The sequence below is a fragment of the Seriola aureovittata genome, chromosome 10 (assembly GCF_021018895.1).
Source record: "Seriola aureovittata isolate HTS-2021-v1 ecotype China chromosome 10, ASM2101889v1, whole genome shotgun sequence".
NCBI classification, from domain to species: Eukaryota; Metazoa; Chordata; class Actinopteri; order Carangiformes; family Carangidae; genus Seriola; species Seriola aureovittata.
Window position 1 is genome coordinate 10821270 of NC_079373.1, and position 23680 is coordinate 10844949.

A 23680-nucleotide genomic window follows, 5' to 3' on the forward strand; every position below is an offset into this window, starting at 1 on the left:
AAAATAACTTGAAACTTGTAATAATCAGGGAATTCCCCACCCAGGCATCAGCAAACCAGGACACCAGTCCAAAAAGAAAAATAAAGTCATCATCAATGTGGCTTATAAGTTTTGTTACTGAGGTGTCATCCTATTCCTGTGATATCCTTTGTTAGTGTCAAATCATAAGCAAGCAAGCTCAGAGATGCCTCCTCATGACCAAGGAGCAGTGATGATGCTTTGAAGATTAGCGTCCGTTAGACAGGTAGAGGTTTCCAGTAAACAGAGGATACCACACCCCTGTCTGACCTACATTTACAAATAGAACCAAATCTTGGTTTGTAGGCACGTGTAGCGTGGCAAGCTCCTCCAGCGGCTGGGTTAAAGGTTACAGTAGTCTGTCTGGGTGATCTGCTAATGAACAGCAACAGTCAGACTTCCTGTTTGAGGTAAAAATCCTCTGTCTGCTGCCGTGGTGCTGAGAATCACCGTGACCTACTGCATGTGTAAATGAACGACTTAGGGTTACGATTTCTGAGTGATAGCTTCAGAAACTCTCTTCAAGGAAAGTCAGCTGCTCTCATTGAAATACTTTATCAGCCAGAACAGAGGGTATATAAACAGTACAAGGAGTTGACCTGCAGTATCTGTGCACCATACTCTGTGCGTTACATAAATAGAAGGAAAAAAAAAAAAACACTGCAGTTGGCATGATGCAGACTTGCAGAGTGGCACACTGTCCTGGCAAGGCATTTTGTCCTAGAGAGACCTCGCAAGAATCCAATCAAATAATTCCCACTGAGATGGAGCAAAGTGTTTATCTTAAACACATTGTCTTACTAACCCTCCAGTGTTTACACTGAAGCCACAGGGGACTGGGTGTACTGTTGCCAAACCAACGGTTCTCTGGAATCTCTCCATACCATCTATTTCTATTTAAGTCTTTAAGAAAACGTTTCTGTGTGACTTTTAACGCACAGTTGGTGCAATTTAAACAAACTTTTATAAATATATGTATATATGTTCAACAATACTTTTTATATTTAAAGAACTGATAGTATAGGGCAAACTATCCATCACTAAGTAATTATAAAACTGTTATTGAACAAGCATGACCATAGGTAGGAGATAAACTGATCTGAAACCAGAAAAACAAACTACTGTCAACTGGTTTCAGTCCATGTGAAGGTGAGTTGTGAGTCCGCACAGCTTCCTTAGAGTCAAAGTCTAATCCTGACTATCCACGCTAGTGTTAACTGGGTTAGGAGGTCAGTCTCTTCATCTTCATCAGAGCAATCGTTTGTGGACCATTCCTTCTTTTTAGGAACAGCATATGTCCCATGATTTTTTTTTTCATTAGGTTAAACTTTGGGTTATCAAGAGGAAATCATCTCTATGCAGGTGTAAGAAATTAAAAACAAAATTCAGAATACGTATATATAGATATATATGTTTTTTTTTTTAATTTATTAATTTTTTGTACAAATGATGGAGGAACACCAGTGGCTACTGAATGACCTTTTCTGCTGACAGAGATCAGTTTTCCTATCTGAGACACTAAGCGTGAATAACACACGCACGTATCTTGAGTAAATGATCCAAGAGCAAATATATACAGTCCCCTAACCCTGAACTTTGCATCAATCTTAGTTAATTGCAGTCTTGTCAGGAGTGCGATTATTCAAACAGGTAATGCAAATGTTAATGAGTTCAAATTTGCATATCTTTATTTTCCCATGGTTGAAATGTCATTGGTTATGGCGCTCTACAATGAAGAATGTCACTCCTGATGGCCCCCTGATACGCTGTTGGCCATTAAGAGGCCAAAAAAGAGCAACTGAAGGGGTTGGAGGAGAAATAAATAAGGAACCACGCTGAATATAAAATGAAGACTTTTATATGCAAATAAATAAAAACACATTCACCTAATCATGCCATCATTGCAGTCCTCGGTTATCAAATTCAATTTTTGCAGGATATAATTTTTTGATGTGCACAAAATCTGATTATACTCTGCAGAGGAAAAGAAATCTTTATTGATATGACCAACCGGTAAGAACAAACGCACAAGCTCTTTGCAGTCTGAAGTCATGGTTGTCCTTTTAGTGTACGATATGCTGTTGTGCATACTATGCCTTCAACACACATTTCAAGTGTTGTTGGCATATTCCTCATCGTCATGCGCCTGATTTGACATGGCTTAAATAACTATCTTCCTGCCAGTGATTGGCATTCACACAAGAAGGGGTGAGTGGGACTGGGGAGCAGATGGTGACATTCCACATGACCAAACTGATCAATCAGCATGCTGGGACGCAGGTGCAGCACAGGCGGGCAGCACCACACCATCTATTTCACCATCTACGGGGCACAAATACATGGGCACCAATCGTGGCACCCTGAGGGTCTGCATGCTCCTCTGTCCCGCTGTGCCAAGGTTGATGACATCAGAATTTCCCATCCGCTCTTCCACAGGACGCCAAGAAAAAGGAGGAAAAAAACACTGTATAAAATCTGCAATAACAGCCTGGCCTGGGACAGGTTGTGTAAGTGACGTCAAATCCAGGGACTCCCATATTTCACCCTGGTACTAAACTGATAAACCAAAGGTAAACGCAGACAAATGTGTTATTTTGGGAGATCCGATAACAGTATTTTGGGGTTAAAATGACTAAAATGACTTCTTTAATGCAGACACACTGTGGACGACTCTAACAGGGTTACGTAACCCCATCCTAATAGTCAGGTTTAGCTTTTACAGAAACATTTGTATTTTTATTATTGATTAATCTGGTGATTATTTTCTTGAATAATTATTTTGTTTATAAAATGTCAGACAGTTATGAAAAAAATTAATTCAGACTAATTATAGGCTAATTTCCCATTGCTCAGGGTGATGTATTCAAATGACTTGCTTTGCCTAAAAAATAAAAACAAACCATCAGATTTGAAGAAAAAGGAGTGAATCCTCATATTATGGTTGGCATTTTTATTTGAAAAATGATTGATAAATATCAATAGATTATCAACATAGTTGCCAAATTATTTTCTGTCATTTCACCGGTCAACAGATTTCTTGGATTGCGTACTTTAATAAAACGTGGTTTACCATCAAAATAATGCTGACTTTATCAGACAGATAAAACTAACTTGGTTTATACTGTTCATTAACCACATGATGTCACTGTAATGAGATTATATCAGGTCAACACAACTGACCTACAATATTTCCTACCAAACCCGTAAAAAAATGTGTTTGGAAATGTTTAATTTGAAATATTCTATTGAGGACATGTCAGTGAACGCATCTCAAAAAGCAAACAGGCCCACTCTACGTGTCCAGAGGTAAGTGGGTTGGCTGTGGTGTTTGATACCTGCTGGCGTGACTCTGTGCTGAGGATCTTCTACTTCAGGATAAAACCTGGACACAGTGAGCTGATCTTATAGTCTGGCCTGAGTGCTGGAAGAAGAGGGGGGTATAAGAGGATTGGATCGGCTGTGGCTGCACGGTGCACGTGAGAGCCAGACTCACCGACCTCTTCACCACAGTGACCTCGCTGTCCCACATTCGCCGGCACTTATGAGGAGAACACAAGTGGCTTTAGGTCACTGTCAGTCTAATGTGTAACTTGGTCAATATTCATGGAGCATGTCATGAAATCAAAACTCTACAAGAAATAAAATAAGTGCTGTTTAGAGCAATAAATGTGTTTTAAGTGTGGCATAAAGTGATCTATATTTTAGACTACAGTATACGACAAAAGGTTCAGATTATCAGCTTTAATTGGTTTCTATTTAAATAAAATTTGGCTGTGACTGATGGTCCTTGTCAGCTTTGTTGTTATAATTTCTCTTTATTTTAATGTGTCTATTTTTCAAATAGATTTAAATACTTGGATGAACATTCCTTGATGATGATTTGTGTTTGTAAATTTAAAAAATGTAAAATTGCATGTGTTTGACAATCACAGCACAATGTGACACGTACATCCTCTTAAAAGTAACATTTTGTGTAAAAATGAAGCAACAGGCCGACGTGTGTCTCAGAGCTACACAGACCACAATGATGAGATATGGTAAGGTGTGAGTGTGGTATGATATGACCACAAAAATGGCAGCCACCATAGGAGGAGTGTAAATCTTAACATTTGGAGGAATGAGCAAGGGCAAAGACTGCTGAGATGAGACCTTCCAACCCAAATCAGAAGTGACAGAAGATTGACAGTAAAATAAATCAGTCCAGAATAGCCAGCAACCCAAGGTCAAAAATAGAGTGAGAAAACAATGACTAACAAGGAAACAACATTTTCTTGAGATTTAGATGAAGTGTCACCGTTCCACACCTCCGGTGTTGTTAACAAGTCGGCAAATGACAGGGTTTGATGGATGTGTGTGATTCGTTGAGGAAAGAAGGAGAAACTGTCAGGAATATCTAAACGTTGAAGCAGATATCTATTTCATCAAATCACAACAGCTACAAAAATAAGTTGTTGGTCATCTGATCATAATTAAAACATTTGCCTGTCGAGCGTATGAGAAGATGTGTCACAGTTTCGGCCACCTTCACACAAAATAACTAAATGAATGACATAATCCTGCAAATCTCTGGTCTTCAGTTTTACTTCAGTTTATAGTTTTCATGTTTAAAAAAGATCTAAAAACAAGGGCTGAACAGACTAAATGAATGTCTCCGTTCCTGCCTTATTGGCTTTTAGTGAGATAAACGAATGTTTGATTTGAATTTCATACACCAGAGGGTACAAAGCTCACCCACAAGACATCGCTTATACAGCAACAAATGAGGTGTCGTGTATCAAATATATCATACATAAGATATGTAATATTTATGATCTTCTCCATAGTTACTCCATGTCTCATCTCACATGGCTCCCCCATCATATGTCCACTACTGGCAAGATTTATGTCTATTATGTGCTCTCTAGGAAACAGCTTGCAGCTCTATTCTGCACATCATCTCTCCTTATTTGTTTATGACCGCCCCCAAACTGCTACAGCTTCATCTATGATTTATACAATCGCATGTGGCTGAAATATTTACGTGATTTAACTGGCATTCCAGGGTAATTTTCCAGTGTAAGTTTTCATACAATTTCTGAGGGAAAAAAAAGTAGGTTCAAATATTTATGGCATTCAGATTTAAAGAATTAAACCAAAATGTAAATCATGTTTGTTTCTTGTCACACACTTTCTCCCCCAATGCATGACCACAATACAATTAAAAAACACACTCATATACTCCCCTGATCTTTTTCTGTCTCAACTACAAGATTTTTAATCGATTTAGACATTTATGTTAAATTGTGTCCTAATTAGTGTTTGAATTTGTGAGTTATGCCCCAAAACATGTTGACCACCAAAATCTAATCAGTTCATCCTTGAGCCTAAGTGAGCGTTTGAGCCAAATCTGAAGAAATTCGCTCAAGGCAGCCTTGAGATATCATATTCAAGATGCCAAAACGTGCTTTGTGAGGTCACAGTGACCTTGACCTTTGACCATGGCTCACTAAAATCTAATCAGTTCATTCTCGAGTCCAAATGCACATTTGTGCCAAATTTGAAGCAGTTCCCTTGAGGAGTTCCTGAAGTTTTGCATTCACAAGGTCAAACTGGTGTTTTGTGAGGTCACCATGACCCTGACCTTTGACCTTTGACCACCAAACTCTAATCATTTCATCCTTGAGTCCAAGTGACGGTTTGTGCCAAACTTGAAGAAATTCCCTAAGGACGTTACTCAGATATCGTGTTGGCACTGATGTACGACCCAAGAACAGGATTCCTCCGGCCGTAACAAAGGTGCAGGAGCTCCCTGTCCTCCAGGATGTACTGGTGTAGACAGCAAGTGTATTTGTGCAACGTACAATATGTTCTTATGGATAATGTTTGAGTTAGCTGCTACACTAACAGGCCATATGTTGAGTCAAAAGGATATTTTATACAACCAGTTACAAGACTCGTCCCATTACACTTTAATAGACTCTTGTATCCTTTTTGTGAATCATGAATTTGCTTAAAAACTGATTTGCACCAAACAGAAAACATAACAAATATGATGATGCAGATGAAATATGATAAAAAATAAACAGGGTGACATTTTTAGCTTCACCAGTCATATGTTCTTTAATCCAACACCGTCACCTTCTTTCTAAATGTAAAACTGCCATTTAAATACTGAGTACAAAAATAAAGTAATAAGGTCATACTCTACTTTCATCAATTTCAAATATGATGGATTGTTTTATTTTTATTTTTTCTAGGGTCAAATTACTGTCAATACTTCAAAAATATAAGGATTTACCATTGGTGCACTGGTGTCTGAGAAGTTTCAGCCACCATGACAAATCCGTGAAACAATAGTGTTGACAAAAATCTATCCAAAATATATAGGAGGCTCCAATATTGGAAAAATTGTCCCAAAAATGGCTTCTTCTTGGTGTGTAAGCAGGTCATGCCGCTGGGCATGAGGTGACTATATAAAGTTTGTATAATTGATGTCTAACCTGGGTCTGTGACTCCATCATCAGAGTCTGTCTGCTAAAAAAAGGCTGAAAGACAAACAGAAAAGCAGTCACATACTGTGATAAGAGACATTAAATAAACAATAATGTTCAAACAAAACTGGAGCAGAGTAACTTGAAGTCCCGCAGAAGAACATGAAGCAAGTAACAACATTTCTATTATTCCCTTATGTTCCTGTTATTCTTATTGCAAAGTCAGACAAGTGACTTGTACATACATGCCTTTCCCACGTGTGTCTCAGTCTATTGCTGTCTTGCATTATGTTTCATGACCATGGTGTGAGTGGATCAGTGAGGTGACATTGCCTGTTTACATCAACAGATGGCAGCATAAAATAAGTCATGATGAAAGAATTTATTTAGGTCTTGTTTTTCTTGACCTGGTGACTTTATTATTCTAGATTTTCACATTTACTCTCTCATGAAGGGGATATAGAGATCGTTGCTAATTAATTGTAGGTTAAAAGCAGTAATTATAACCAAATTAAAAGCACATGTGAGTAATATATGTATCATTTATGGCTGGTTTACCGATGGGACATAAGTGACGCCTATATTTATATCTGGTACAGACTGTCTCAATTCAGTTCATCTTCGGAGGTTATTTTTTTCCGCCAACTGTGTCTCACATTTCAGGCGAAGGAAAAAATAGTGAGCTGTGTGATGAGCACAGAGAAATCTTCAGACAATCTGTCTGTGAAGCCAGTTTGGTGTTTGTGCATTTCCTCAGCGAGAGTCTGATCAGATCATCGCTCGATAGGAACATATCGGCAGATATCGAGATCAATACACGCGCTGGTAAATGACCGGTTTACATGGTGAAGTGATATCATCCCGGCTGTTTACCCGTCATTGTCACTATCTGCTCAACCAGCTTCCTGCAGCAGCGCCCCCTCCGGCTCACAGCGGATCTACAGCGCACAGACTGCGTCAAGTTAGACACAACGAAAAACTAAAATCCCGGTCAGGATTTTTAAATTAAAAGTCTGTTTAACGCACAATTTTCATTTAATAAAGCAGGGTATGTTGGAGGATGATTATGATTATGATTATGATTACAAATGTTTATTGGCAGTCCACTAATCTGCTATTGTGAAAAATGTCCATCTCGCGTGTTTTATCTGACCAATACTCAGTAAAGTAATTTCAATTAAATATAATGTAAGACAAAAAAGATCTAGTAATAAAAATATCTTGTACCTGTATCAGTAGGAAAAAAAAGTAGTGGAGAAAAAGTACATTTCACTCTGAAATGTAGAAAGTCCAGTAAAGTAAAAGTACCAGAAAATTGTAAGTACACTGAGTTTTATCTGGATCTGGTGCACACCCAACACTGCATTACTCTGTATTTCATAAAGGATAGGTTCGTGATTTTTCAGGTCTGTGTGAACAGTAGTCAGGTGCTCATATGAACACTGTAACAGTTTTGCTTGCTGTAATCAAAAGTTTACTGTGTCGTTTTTTACTATCCCCAAGAAAACACCATGTGTGGAAACACAAAAGAGGGTGTTCTGCGCTAAAAAGATTAACTTTAAAGATCCCCACTTGACTTGATTTATCCAGACAGTTGAAGACTCATATTAACTTCAGATAACACTATGTTTTTGTTCAGAATGAGGGCCTTGGATTTTGTCCCCCATTACATCCATTTGAAGTATGTTAGGAGGCGTATTTTAACAGCCTGTATGAAATCATTCCAGCAAAGAGAAACTCTTTGAATGCACAGCACTGTGCAAATGTTTTGAGTATTTTAGATGAGTCATGAAGAACCACAGGACTCCTGCAACAGATGGTCTGGCCCTCACGGAGCCCTGACCTCAACATCATGGAGTCAGTCTGGGATCACATGAAGATACAGAAGACACTGAGACAGAGGAACAGTGACCTGAGAGAACCGGTGCTGGCTGCTCAACCCAAATATTGATTTGGTTAAGATGTGTGTCTGTTTACTGCATTTTTTATGAAGTTAATTGATGAATAAAATATATTCATGGCATTATTTTCAAAAAGCATCCTCACGCATCCTAAATTATCTTGCACGTTACTCTAAATACGGGCATGTGAGTTTTGGTTGAAGCACAGATATATGAACTCCTGTTGACACGGCAAACTTCATGCTTTTATTTCGACAGCGAAATCCCACCGTCCTTCCGGCCTCCCCTCTGCTGCCTGTGCGTAACTTGACGCGGACGGCTCGTCTGTAGCTGCTGCTGGCTGCTGCAGGCGTGCTATTTGCGGCAGCGGAGAGACCTCCTCGAAATGCCTTTTGTACGCCCGGGTGTTTTTTTCTTTCTGATTTTGTTTTGCGTTTTTGCGAGGGTCAGATCACAGCGTTTGTAGCCATGCTCTGTGGTGGATTCAGCGGGCTGTCCTAGCTGCCTGAGCCGCTCCAGCAGCGGTGGGTCCGGTGCAGTGCACAGCCGGGGATGAGGCCTACTTGTTAAAGCTCCCCCACCACCCCTCCATCGCGATGGCTGATGATCAACAACAACCTGGTCAGAAGCCTGCCTCGGGATTAGGCTCTCTTCCAGCGCTGGTGCCGGGACTCCAGGGGCCCGAGGCGAACGCGTTACAGTTCAAAATAAAGAATTCAATTTGGTAAGGATGGAAATGATCCTCGAGCAGCCACACTGTCCTTTTCGCTAGCCGTAGCCTCATAATTAGCGTATCTAGCTTGTGGAGTGGCAGGGAGGCAGTGAGCTGCACAAAGCGGCTGAAAATAACACGAGTGCTCCCGTGCTAACCGTGGATATTTACCCGAAACACGATAGCAGCGAGCGGGGCTTGACTGCCTGCTGCCTGTGTGTGCAGTAATAACACGCTAACGTCGGAGTACTTACAGCTGTAGTAGCTCTAATCATTAGTATCGAGCCATGGGAGGCCATGTTATAGATGACACCAAATCCACCGGTGGTGCTGATGCTCAGGATGACAGGTGTCAAACCAGACAGCTCCACAGACACAGCTCCACTCTGATTTAATGCTGTTAATGGAAGAGCTGGAAATAATAATAATAATAATGATAATAATAATAATAATAATGATAATTTTCAGAATGCAAGAACTTCTGATACCAATTCAGTTTTTACATTTCTGTATTTCTGGCTTTGAAAAATCTTCACACAGTCTCAGTTTGATTAACCTTGTATTTTATCATCTACATCAATCCAGCTGTTACAGTGTACAGTGGCTTTGGAGAGAATTCAGACTCCTTCACCTTTTGCACACAGCAATTCTTCACAGAATAATCCACAGTGTCAGTAGAAATATATTTTTATAGGTTTTTGTAGATTTGCTTAAAAAAATCTCTCATTTACATAAATATTCAGACTGTGTGCCATGGGATTCAGCTGCATCCTTTGATGCACCTGCTTTGATTATTCTTGAGATCTCTCAATGGTTGTGTCTGAAATCACTTTAGTTAATCGCCACCAATTAAATAGTGCACTATATCTACTGTCCACTGTTATTTGAGTTTCAGGATTCTAAATGTGAAATTTATGGTCTTGGAAAATCCCAAAATAGGCCTTTTTCACAGCAGTCGTTTTGACAGTCACACTGAAAAACACAGGTATAAAAATTAAATGAACGATGGCCGAATTCCATTTAGCTGCTTCAGTTTAGGCTCCTGGTATTACTGGGACATTTTTAAAGAACAAAGTCGTCATTAATGTTATTAGTTACACATGCTTTTCCTACTATGACAAGTCAAAAAGTGTCCATGGCATGTCAAGTGTTTACTTCTAACAATCCCAAAATGCAATGCCTGACATTTCACAGACTCGGACTGGAGTCCAGCTGTGGCAGATTCTCTTGACCGAGCACAGATGTTTAGTGTAGTGTATGGTTTAGTGTATATGAGGTCCCACCTTTCTTAACACCATCTCTACAATAAAGCACACTAAGTATATGAAGCATACAGCCAGCACAGTGCTGGAGAGGCTCTGGGATAAGTCCCTGCATGTCCTTGAATGGCCCAGCCAAAACCATCCCATAGAACATCTGTGGAGAGACCTTGAGAGGATCTGCCAGGAAAAAGACTTGAAGGCGTTATTACTGTTCAAGGGGCTTCAACAAAGTACTGAATAAAGGCTCTGAATTGTTATGTAATGAGATTTTAATTTTCAATGTATTTGCAAACATTTCTAAAGCATTTACCTTTCTGGCTCTTGTTCTGTTTCTCATTGCAGTAAATCTGTACAATCAAAAGTGGACAGCATATTGGTGAGTATCCGTAACAAACTAGCTACTTTAGAACAGTCTTTATTTGTTACCCAACACTGCCACCGCCTCATCATCAGAGAGACACGTGTAGCTGTTTATTGGTGGATCATAAGATCAGGTGTGCAGCTTAGCTTTTGTTTGAAATAGAATATATGAATGTGTGTTTCATGCTTAATATATAAGTGACTTAGTTGTGCTACAATACACAAATGACTAACTGAAATGATACAAAATAAGACATAGGTTGACAGTCTTATTAATATATGTACTATAGTGTACATTATATTGGTGCACAATATGTAGCACTGGCCTCTAAATACATGTTCAACCATTTTTTCAAAATACACAAAGGAACATGACATGTACACAGGTGTGAGGTATTCGTCTCTGCCTGTATACGAGTAAGTTCAGGTGTAATTATTTAGATATGTTGCATATCAGTGTATTACATTTTTTTTTAAGTCAGTAAAAACTGTTCTATTTATGCACATTTTGTTGTGGATTCATCTGAGCTGAAGTGTCACACACCTTGTATTCAGCAACAATCAAAGCTGCATGATAAACCTTTTGTCTATTTTTATGTCAGCAGTAAAAAAAAACAGACAGTTAGAGTCTGTATCTGTTGTTTGGCAGATTTCAGCAGCCAGGTTTAGTCCATTTTCATTGCAACATATAGTACCCACCTTCTGCACCTCTGTGTGTCAGTGTCTCACGACTGGATTGAGTTGTTATTATGATGTTGATGTACATCCTGATATTGAAACCATTTATAGATAAAATAAGCAGATTGTGTTTGTCTTATTCAGCGCCCGACAAATCAAGATACTTCATCACAAAAATGCTGAAATCCTATTTTTTGTTGATATTACCATGGTATAAACACGATAGCAAAATCTCTGACAGTTGATTTTATGTGACATTGTATCATCCAACCCCAATAATAAATTAAAATAACTTGATTAATTGATGCCATCCTTCTTAAGGGTTCAACTTTTTAAACCCTGCACATGTCAGCCCTTTTTCCTGCATGTATGGATGAAATTTTCCAAATGAGGAGAGTGTGTGTGGATGAACCAAGCTGAGCAACAATTCATATCACATTTAAGGATACAATATTAATATTAATGCAGGATGATGCTTGCATAGTGGTGCTTCATGTTACAGATTTTGTTTTCCAGTTCTGAGACATTCAAACATGAAACGAAAATCTAATTATGCAGATGAAATCAAACGTCTGAGGTTGCCAGGGGTTACCGGCATACATGCCAACGGCAGGCCTATAGGCCCCATCTTAGAAAATCCAAGAAAACATAAACAGAAATGTAAAGAAACGTAAAGGTCCAAAAGAAGAGAATTAAAGCATCAACCACGGTGTAAGCAGAGAAGCACTCGGCTAATTCACTATCTGCTTGTAGGGATGGAGCGTAGTAAATAGCATTTTCATTCACTGCTCATTGGCTGACAGCTCTCACCTCATTCATTCAAGTATTGGTTCCCCTAGCAACAAAGAGACAAATAGAAAAGGAACAGGTAAGATGAAGCCATTCTTAGACGCCAAGTGACAAGCAGATGGGGTGGAATCAATAGTAAGGACACTGTGTGCGGCCGTCATGCCTCTGTGTTGTGTTTGAAATCGGCTCTTAATTTTGAAGCAGATAGTTTAAATTTTCTGTGTAGTGAAACCTCTGTGACCGCTGCCGGCCCATTTGCAAAGACCCAACATCAGGCCTGAAATAAGATCTGGATTCTTTTGATCATTGCCACCTTCTGGCTTCATTCTCTAGTTAATACTTAGAAACACACATTTATAGATTCTCTTCCAGTCAACACGTGATTTACTTACTTTTTATGTGAATAATCTTTTGAACGGTTTCCTTTTTGTGATATTTTTATTTTTACAGCAAGATGTTGAGAAGTTTACAGACATCGAAAAACTCTACCTCTACCTTAAGTTGCCTTCTGGTCCCAGCAGTGGCAATGATAAAAGGTATGTCACAGTCACAGACACACACTTTACTCAAGTTTTCCACTTTGCTCTTTGGCCTTTTTTTTTTTCTTTTTGTCTCACACACACATGGCTGCTTTGTTGTGGCTCTCATTACATTATTGGTGCTGTTGTCTCATTGCTTGTCAAAATTTCAAGTCTCTACCCACTGGCTACTACACAGACACAGTTTAGGCTGATAGCTCCTAGAAATGAGATTGATTTTTTTTTTCTTTCCTTTTTTTTGCTTTGTGACATTTTTTGGGGGGTTGTTGGTCACTGGTGTATTTTTTTTTTTTTTTTCGTACGAAATTAACACTCATTTTTCAGCTGTATGATTGATTATCATGATGACGCAAACCGCTGATATATGTAGATTTTTGCTATACCTAGCTGTCTGTGTTTCATTTGTTTCCCCATATCTATTCATCACCCCAACCCCCAAATTCTGCCCATTTGGACTGAGAATGAGAGGGGGTCCTCCACTCCTGGATTATGGTATTGAAGTTTCTGTATTAACAAGAAATGATGCATACAAGTCAAAGACACTGCCTCACCAGATCTGTCTCTCTTATGCACCAATTTTAGTGATCAGAGTTCCATGTCATCAAGCCGTACTCAACAGATGTATGCATTCAACTGGATACGGAATCACCTAGAAGAGCACCCAGAGACCTCCCTCCCAAAGCAAGAGGTGTATGATGAATACAAGTGAGTGTGTGACCTTCACTGTGGGGTCAGGGGAGGTGAAGGGGACAGAAGGGGAGGCCAGTATATGTGTTACCTTTTAACCTGACGGTGGATCCTCTTCTCTTACAGGAGCTATTGTGACAATCTCGGCTACAATCCACTGAGTGCAGCAGACTTTGGAAAGATCATGAAGAATGTCTTTCCTAACATGAAGGCACGTCGACTGGGCATGAGGGGCAAATCCAAATATCCTTGAATTCAGAGGAAGCTGTGTTTTTTTTTTTGTTTGGTTCATGCTTTTTGTTGACAGTGCCCTCCTTCAGATTTGATCAGGCAGATCGTTTCTTTTCGCTGCTGTAAATATGTGTCACTTTTCAGTTTTATTCTAACCATTTGAACAAGACCAGCCATCCAAATTCATGACATGTTCTATAAACATAAAAACTCAAAATGGACACACCGGACACAACCATTAGCAGAATATAGTATGTTTATCATCATGTTAACATACTATTTTTTATTTTAAAGTAGAAACCCTTGGCTCATTTTGTCAGGTTCATAAAATGAAATCAGAAAGCTGCTGATTATAAAGTTCAGTTGTTGACAGTTTTCCTTCACCAGAAAGCTCATAGACTTTCTGCTGAGTGTAAGTGGTTGTGCAGCTCTACACTTTATGATTAATTATGACCTGGTGATTTATTGGCTGTGTTGCTCATGGTGTAAATGCGTGAATATGCACAGTGGATAATCTGTTCTGACTTTGTTGAGACTAAAGGAAAATGCTGTTTAAACTGTAGACAGTATCGATAATGCACAAGAAGGGGCGCATGGTGTCAATAAGGCGCCACTGAAAAATCAAACTTCCTAAAATAAGGGGATTTATGCGCTAAGCACATTGTTCTGCGGTTACTTTAAAAAAAAACTGTTAACCACCACTGCCAAAAGGCTGCTGCCAATTTTGCTGGTGTATTTAAAAGGTCTGTAGCAGGAGATCCTCGTCACAGAGCTGAGAGGCTGATGTTTTTATGATGTCTGGCAGATTTTCAGAACAACTTTGATGCAGAGACTCACAGACGATACATTAGACAGAGTGTCAGAAAATGTTTTAGAAACCTTAACTCCGTCTCACATACTGTTATAGCGGGTTAAGGAAGAAAGCTTTTGTTCACATGCCGTCTTTACCCAACCTGGATCTGCAGAAATCTGGTGATGCGGTAAGTTACATTATAAAAACTTTTTCAACTTAAAAAATAAATATCTGGTGAAACTTTCAAACTAGGCCGATGCTCATCCACCCGCTGCTCTGCTCTGTCCGACCGCAGTGTGAGCTGATGGAGTCGTCGGGCCAGTCGCCAAGCGCTGAAGATGAAATGAGATCTGCGGCCTGTGGACTGGTGTGTGAGTGGGCGCAAAAGGTCCTGAGCCGTCAGTTTGACAACGTGGAGGACCTGGCCCGCTTCTTGCTCAATAGCCACTACATTGGCACGAAGTCCATGGCTGCGCTCACTGTTATGACCGGAACACCCACAGGTAAAGACGTCTGCTGGTCTGTTGTCGTGTGTTGTCTGTGTGTTGTCTGTGTGCGGTCTGTGTGCGGCATGTCGATGTGTTATTTGACGAGGGGCAGTGCCTTTCAAAAATATAATTTATTGTTTTCCTTTGTGATTATTTGCCTCCTGATGATCACCACTGGACACCATGTGTTACACTCTTACACCTTCAAGGGTTTACAAGTGTTTTCCTAGTGTGATCTTCACAGCTAAATCCTCCTTCAGCTCGACCTGGTTTTCATTCATCCGTCTCTGCTTCCACACGTCTGCACCTCGCCTGTCTATGCGCTCTGTAGATTTGAAAGCTGTTAAAAATAAATGATGAATTCTTGGAAAATTCATTAACACACTTAAGTAAACCGTGAAAATGGAGCCTAACGTTTTCTCAACGGTCGGATCTCAGCTTGACGCTAATTAAAACTAGCCTAAAATCAAAAGGAACAATTCTAATACGCTTCTTCAAAAGGAGCGTCTTCAGCAATTCATGTCATCATTTTGTCATCACGTACACATCGAGTGAGACTGTAGTCGAAATTTGAAATTGTCCATCAGTGAAGAATAATAATTACATAGCTCACTCCCACTAAACAAAACATTGTTATGAGCAGTAAAAAACAAAAGATGAAATCCATCTTGTATAACAGCTCAGCGGCTCGCTGGCAAATTAGAATGGAGTTTAAATGAATCGTGATATCAGGCAATGTGGGTTAAGAGTAACAATATTTCCAATATTATGGATCAGGGTTTTCAATTTAAAGCTTGCTGCAAGATTGAAATATTGATAACCCTGTTCATGACATTTTCTGTGCTTAGAGTATATGTACTCTGCTCATCCTAATTCTTTGACTCTGTCTTCTTTTGACAGGAATGAAGACGCCAACTCCTGCCTCTGCGTTTGTGCCCACCGCTGAGGCAAACTCTTTCCAGCCCCAGGTGAAGACCCTGCCCTCGCCCTCTGTTGATGCAAAGCAGCAACTGCAGCGAAAGATCCAGAAGAAGCAACAGGAGCAGAAGCTCCACTCACCCCTGCCCAGCGAGACCCAGGTCAAGAGAGCGGAGGCCAGTACCCCCGGCCCCACCATCCCCTGTGGCAGCCCTGCTCTTCTTTCCCCTCAGCCCACCATAGGCATCGTAGTAGCAGCTGTCCCCAGCCCAGTTACGGTATGTGGCTGAATTGTTTCCACTATTTATGGTCAGATTTGTTATTGATAAATACGCCTAAATGTAATTTTATGTTTTTCCCGCAGGTACAGAGAAGCAGGCAGTTGATGACCTCGCCCAGCCCTGTAGGGACAGCAGAGGGGAAAGTGTTGCCTGTGAATTTCCAAGTGGTCACTCAGTCTCTGAAGCAGTCCCCCAAAACTCCCCAGAATATCTCAGCTAGTCCTGTGGGTGACCGCCTGGCACGACACGGTACAAGATACGCTCAAATCCTGCCCAAGCCCTCTGCCACCAGTGCCATCACGCTGCGCTCACCGCCCACCCTGCTCATCACCAACAGCCCCATAAAAACTGTGATGCCCACTTCCCACGTGAGCTCAGTCAATGTGGTGAAGATGACGGCGATCGCTCTGGCTCCCAGCAGCAGCAGCACAACTGTGCGTCCTGCCTCGGCCGGTGTGAGTACCACGGCTGCTTTGGATGATTCCCAACAATCGCATGGTGGGAGCTCGGCTGCGCCTCAGTCTCCTGCAATCAGACCCAGTGCTCCAGCCTCCACCCTCACCCTCTCCACTGACATCAAAGTGGTGTCTGAAGCTGGGATTGACAATAACCCCACCTCTGGCACAGAGAAAACTGTTCTTGGGGTCAAAGAGGAGAGAGTGGCTAAGTTCAGGGCTGCCAGTGAGCCAAGCTTCCTGGTTAAGTGTTCACCGGGACCAGATAAAGGGGTAAGGATAAAAAGTGACCCCACATCCCCTCCCACGTCGGTAGCTGTAGCTGGGACTCAGGACAGCAATAACAGTAACTGCCATGACAGTACTTTTTACTTGACTGTTGATAATCACAACTCCAATGGCAACACGTCATCCAATGGCTCATCCGCTGTTACCCCAACGTCGAAGGATCCCTGCTCAGATGCCAAGAGCCCCAGGAAGCGCACAGGACCAGGTGGGGAGTCTCACGTGATTCCTGTGAAGAGGGTGTTTATCTCCCAGCAGCCACTGGCTGTAATTGACAATCCAAAACCTGGAATCAGTACTGCAGTGAAGAGGATCCCCCGACCGGGAACCCCTGCCAGACCAGAGAGTGCCCCCTGCAAAGTGACTGTGAAACACACACCCATAGGGCCCACACAGATCCTTGCACTCTCCGACTCGCCCATCACACACACTGAGGGCTCCCAGACTGTTGTCAAACCCCAGGCCTTGGTGGTGAAACACGAAGACCATTCTCTCAGCACTGACACCAGCACTGGAGCGGCTGGAAACAACCCGTCTGATCAGGCACTGTTGCAGCAGATTACCGGGGACCCTCGTGCCATACCAGCCAACTCAGGAGCACACGAAGCCTCTGTGATGAGTGACTTAAAGAGCACAATATGGGAGGAGGGACAGCTTGATGAGCTTCGAAAGCAGGCGTTTGCTCAGCAGATACCAGCAGAACACAAACAAGCCCCTACTGACCAACTGTCCATTATAGCTCCACCCCCTGAGGCCTCAGGCCAGCTCACCCTCACACAGGAGATGGTTGACTTTGCAGGTTCTCAGCCCAACATGGACTACTTCCCGTTCAATGATGACGACATGACCCAGGACAGCATCGTGGAGGAGCTGGTCCAAATGGAGGAGCAGATGAAGCTGAAGGGTCTGTTTGGTAGCTGTGTTGACGTGTCTCTACAAGGCCAGTCCGCCAGCAACCAAGGCTCTATCCTAAACGCTCACCAGGCCAGCACTACCTTCTACCACTCTGCCCACAGCAGTACCACTCCCGTCCAAACGCCCACTCCGACTCCGACACCGACACCGACCCCGACCCCCACTTCTGAAATGACAATGGGGCACAGCCTGACGAGAGAGAGCCCCTGCTCCCGCATGGCTCCCATCACCCCTGTGGACGGAGCCATGGGTCGCCACACCCCCATCAGCACACCACTGTCCAACTGCAGCAGCAGCGTCCCCCCGAGCCCGGTAGAGTGCAGGAACCCTTTTGCTTTCACTCCCATAAACTCGAGTATCACAGGTTATCATGACGCCAGTATTGTGTCCAGCAGCCCTGTTAAGCCCATGCAGAGGCCCATGGCAACACACCCCGACAAGGCCAAACTGGAGTGGATCAACAACCGCTATAACAGCAACTCTGGAGGCCCTTTGTCCAACCATAGTATTGGTATTTTGCCCAGCTACCAAGACCTGGTAGATGACCAGTTTCGCAAGCCACATGCTTTTGCAATTCCTGGCCAGTCATTTCAAGCCCAGTCGAGACAGGATGCTGCTCACTTTGGCCGTTTGACTCCCATTTCCCCAGTGCAGCAACAGCAGCAGCAGCAGCAGCAGCAGCAGCAGCAACAACAACAACAAACACCGCAGCAGCAGCAGCTGGTAACAGGTGTAACTACTCCCACTAAACAGGAGAGTTTTGCTGTGCCTGCACCATTAGATAACAAAGCATCCACCTCATCTGCGTCCATTACTTTCCGTTGCCGCAGCGTTAGCCCTGCAGTGCGCCAGAGGAACTTCAGCGGCAACACCGGTCCTCCAACCACCACCACGAACACCACCACCACCACCCGTGCCGTGGTGTCACCCTTTAACTCACCCATCACCTCCGAGGTGCTCAGCATCCTGTCCAACAGCCAGACAGTCAGCTCTGTCCACAGCATGGCCCAGCGTAGCCAGTCTGTCCCTCTGAACATCATGATGCAGAGTGAGATGCTGCCTGTGCAGGGTCAGAGTAACACCGCCAAAATCACTAATGTCCTTCTCAGCAAGATGGAAGCTGATGGAGATGATTCTGTCCGTGGCCTGGGCATAAACAACCTCCCCTCTAACTACACGGCCCGTATGAACCTCACGCAGATCCTGGAGACCACTCCTGGCTTTGCTGGAGGAACCGCTCACCAGACTCAGCTGCCTGTCAGCCCCAGCCCTGCTGCCTTTGAGCTCCAGCAGCATGGCTACCTCACCACTGGCAGTGGAGAACAGGTGAGTTTCTCTACCGGGGACAGCCAAGCACAAGCGGGTCCTGGTGAGCAAGACCAACAGCAGCAGCAGCAGCAGCTCCAGGAGAATCCTGTTCAGACACAACCACAGCTCCTCCTCCAGAGCACACAGCAGCAGGAGGTGGAGGACGAGCAACAGCAGCTGGATTTCAACAACACCGTCAAGGACTTGTTGGGAGATGATGGTCTCAACCCCAGTTCCCAGTTGGTGGGTCAGGTAGCTTCGGAGCTCAACGCCGTGGCATCTGACTTCTCAAACGACATCAGACTGACCTCAGATCTGTCCAGTAGCATCACTGACCTTAACACATTGGACACCAACCTGCTGTTTGACCCAAATCAACAGCAGGAACAATATGAAGATTCAACACTGGAAGAACTGAAGAACGACCCGCTTTTTCAGCAGATATGCAGTGATACTGTGAACTCTGGTTTTGACTGGCTAGAAAGCAAAGACCAGCCTACTACAGTAGAGATGCTGGGCTAATGTTATCTTTTACTCTGTATGATTTCTGTTCTCTGTTGTTTGTTTGGTGCGTATGTAGTATATCTGTTTTTAAACTATAGTTTGTCGGGATTTGTCTGGACTTTGCCATTCGTTCTGTTAAAAGTGCCAGGCTTACCAGAAAATCTCTCCTACTGACGTTTCGTTACTTCTCTCCTTTTTCATTTGTCACCCAGAGTTTCAGTACTTAACCACTTTTCTCCCTCATCTGAAAACAGAAATGTAAGCATTTCTAGTAAAAGGTCTGGCAGCATGCACTTACAAGAGCAGATTTGTATGGTATGAACATTAAGAGAAACATAATCTTCCATGTCATAACCAATCAATAATGCAATATTTATATTTAATGATCACTTCATGAAAGTGAGATGGGTAGGAAATTTGGCACAAAAGACTTCACCAAAAAAAAAAGAAAAACGTACGCTGTTGTATACGATTTTCAGTGTGTGCAGTTCAAGTTCAACCAAATGGAGACAATATTGGGATTGTAGTATATGCACATAATAGTTGTAGTACATTTGCCTGCCATATCTGAATATTAAAAAGGGTAGCATCTTGTGCTGCCAGGTGCTGAATTTATGACATAATCTTTATACTTTATCATATACCAAATCAGTGGAAAACTGATTCACATCTGAGCATTGTCCAAGAGTGAAATTTTCTTAAAGCCTATACTTCTTGTACTGTTTAATATCTTATAAAGGGAGTAGATGAATCAGTAGGGAGAAGATGGGAATTCAGGCCTCTTTGCGGACTATACATTGAAAGGAATCAACAACTGGCTGCCTTATTCCCAAAGTCCAAGGCCTTACGCCATCTTTAGAGAGACTGTATATAGTATAATGTTAAGATATCTTCAGAACCATCCAGAGCTTCATCATATCAAGGCAGCTGTTACTGTGATATTTTCAGTACTATTTCTTGTTCCGTTTTTGTTTTGCAGTGTTACAATATAGACACGTATTGTATAGGCTAACGACTACACTGTGTGTGCCCTTATCAGAAATGGATTTCGAGGAATCTGATATAGTGTCATTTCATGAAAACCATGGCAGGCACACTTTCAGTCATGAGATTTTTTTGGCATGCTATACTCCCTGCTTGGATAAGAATATTAATGGTATGGAGAAGGCTTACTTACATAAAAGGCTAAAGGCTGACATGTATGTTTTGATGTCATCTTGAGATCAAGAGGAAAAGAAATTATTATGTTTGCTGAGATCCAGCCTTATTTCCATACCAAAGATGATCTGTTTGAATAACATAAGAGATTATTACACTTAGAGACACTCCTTGTAAACATTAACAACAACGGGAAACGGGCAGCCTCGGAGATATAAAAAGAGTTTTATTGCATTTGAGGAAAAGGATTAAGTTGCATAAATCTTATGTACAGTATGTAAATTTGTGAAATGGTCACTGTCCTATGTTTTATAGGTAACCATGGACCTGAAAGCATGTTGAAACCATCACTGCTAGCCAGGTAGGCTATGTGATACAGTAGGATGCTTGCTTGAGTTTTTGGCTATTGTCAATGTTGTATAAGTCATGTTTAAGCTCCATCTGTAAATAGGATAGATACATAGAGATTTGATGTATCAAGACACTATATTATGGCCATTATTCTAGCTAAGTATGTGCCATTTAAAAGAAAAAAAAAGCTTAACAGATCTATAGTCGGCAAGATACTGTATGTTGTGTGTTACATTTCTGGCTCAATGTGTCGTAAAAGTAATGCTGTCTGGTCTCGCTTGCTGATTTTATTTTTTATTTTTTTTCTATTCAAAGATAATAGGTCTCTGCAGTTGCAGAAGTGATGTGTGCTTTGAGCAGGATCAATAGCATGGTATATTGAGAAAAAAAAAAGTTGTGATACTGTTAGCTGGTTGCAAACATCTCTGTGACAGACATTGTGCTCGAAGCCTTTCAGCAGACACTGGAAAAAAAACAAACTATTACTCATGTTTCAACAAACTTTGGAGGTTCACATTATTGCACTAAATTTTTATGACACATGGCTTTGCCACATCTTTGTGGACAAACGTAATGATGGATGCCCGCAAAAAAAAAGAAAAAAAATTTTTTATGACAAAATGAGTAAGGAAATTAACAGAATTGTCAGAAAATGACTAATTGTCTTGTAGCAAAATGTGCATTAATCTCAGTGAGATACACATTTCTTACTCATTCTCATACATGAGAATATAAAGCATTGAGGGAAAAAAAAGTTAAATAACCTTTTAAAACCTACATGCTCATTATGTTGATAAATGATTGTACGCACGCATGTGTGATGACTTCTGTTGTACTTTGTATTCTTGGTAACCACTGTCTTCTGTGATTTGGGCAGGTTCTGTTAACCAGACTGGCAGTGCTAGTTTTATGAGTTACATTACTTTTGTTGTGCCGTTTACTAAGTTAATGTTGTTCTATATGTTATGTTGATGACCGTTTTTACATATTCTTATTTTGCTAAATGCATTTGTGAAGAAATTTAACATTTTCTCTTTTTTTTTTTTTTAACAATAAGGCACTGATATTTGAATTTGAATGAAGGAAATGCACCTCTTTATGTGTACAGGAGCTCCATCAAGCAGTGACTGATTCTTTACCTTTGACTGACCCAGAACCAACTCTGTTTGACTATCTTGTCCATTTCTACCAGTAGAAAAAAAAAAACCCTCCTCTGTGGTGTTGTCTGGTGTACTGCTTAATGTACAGTAGCTTGTTAATATTGCAAACGCGTTGTTTCTTTTTTCAATGGAAAGTACTCACTGGTGAGATTTTTAAAGTGGTTTTAAAAGCCAATAAACTTTTTTAAAGAATGTTCTTGTGTGTCTATGTGCTGATGATTTTAGATTTTATTGCAGTAAATAAAAAGGTGAGAGAAAGTGACCTTCAGGACTTAGTTCTCATTGTAGTTTAATAATAGAAATACTAGACATCAATAGGTGAAGTGGTTGATTTATTAGCTAAACACTTTCTGTAGTAGGTATCATTGTCAGTACTGTTAAAATACCACCAGGTAATTTTAGGAGAAAAATCTAGGATCTGTCTCCAATACAAATGTTGAAAAACAAGAACAGTTTTGATTGGACTGTTCCCCCAGCTTATGACAGGATGGTATTGATCTTTCCAGACATTATACTAATACTGATGTTTATTTGCTTTTGTTCAAACACGAGATTTTAATATTTTTAATATTTCAGCTTTCAAGTCTATGCAAACGCAAGAAAACCTCTCCATCACCCTCTTGACACAAGGTTAGAGGACATCAGCTCTTCAAATGACCTCTGAGGTCAGTGGGGGGTGGCCTCTCCTAGAGACAAGCTCCAGCCAATCAGAGCCCAGTTCGTTGGTCCTCTGCTCGGCTTTCCCAGGGCCTCGTGATATTCATAACATGTTAATGACCTTAACCCTATTGATCATGGCCAAACAGCCCAACCTCTAGCCATGTGGAGCACAGCGGTAACCTCGACCTCCACACCACAACATTTGGCAACGTGAGTCAACAGATTTCACAAGGGATACATGATCATGTTTCCTGTTTGTATACAACATATCAATAACCAAACAATGTTAAACTCTGATTCCTTGCCACAGATAAAATCATCACTGGAGCTTTTGTGAGAATGAAGATTCTTTTTAATCCACAGAAATGAAATATTTGCATTTTTTTTTCATTTTTGTTAACTGATGCATGTCAATAACTGTTATCTGAACGCAGTAACACACTTACTAGTTGAACTAGTTAAACTACAATGTAAGTGTGTTTCCTAATGAAGAAAATGTAACTGAATACATAATCGTAGATGCACACGCTTCTCCCTAAATTTAGTATAAATAATGAAATGATCTCAAAATCTAAACTACTGAGTAAACATATTACGGGATGATGTTTAGCTGACCATCGGTTTTTAGTGTTGAATTATAACTATGAGGCTTTAGATGATTAAATCAATAGTTAGCTCTAATCAATACATAATTACACTTTGCTCTCCTCATTTGATTGGATATTGAAGTGTGGTCGGTGCATGTTTGTGACAGTAA

The 23680-nt window shown here is 41.3% G+C and overlaps 1 protein-coding gene across 2 annotated transcripts; it reads left to right on the top strand.

The window, feature by feature from the left end:
• The first annotated feature begins 8704 nt into the window (after positions 1-8704).
• Positions 8705-22457, top strand: LOC130176278 (DNA-binding protein RFX7). Of its 2 annotated transcripts, XM_056387269.1 has the most exons (10): positions 8705-9113; positions 10706-10739; positions 12641-12725; positions 13182-13221; positions 13312-13434; positions 13543-13659; positions 14543-14627; positions 14736-14943; positions 15829-16124; positions 16211-22457. In XM_056387269.1, the coding sequence occupies exons 1-10, from the start codon at positions 8986-8988 to the stop codon at positions 19610-19612; spliced, it is 4518 nt and encodes a 1505-aa protein (XP_056243244.1). In that variant the 5' UTR covers positions 8705-8985; the 3' UTR covers positions 19613-22457. The 2 variants fall into 2 exon arrangements, with proteins under 2 accessions (XP_056243244.1, XP_056243245.1); XM_056387270.1 differs by lacking the exon at positions 13182-13221 and having other exon boundaries at positions 12641-12726.
• Positions 22458-23680: the final 1223 nt, after the last annotated feature.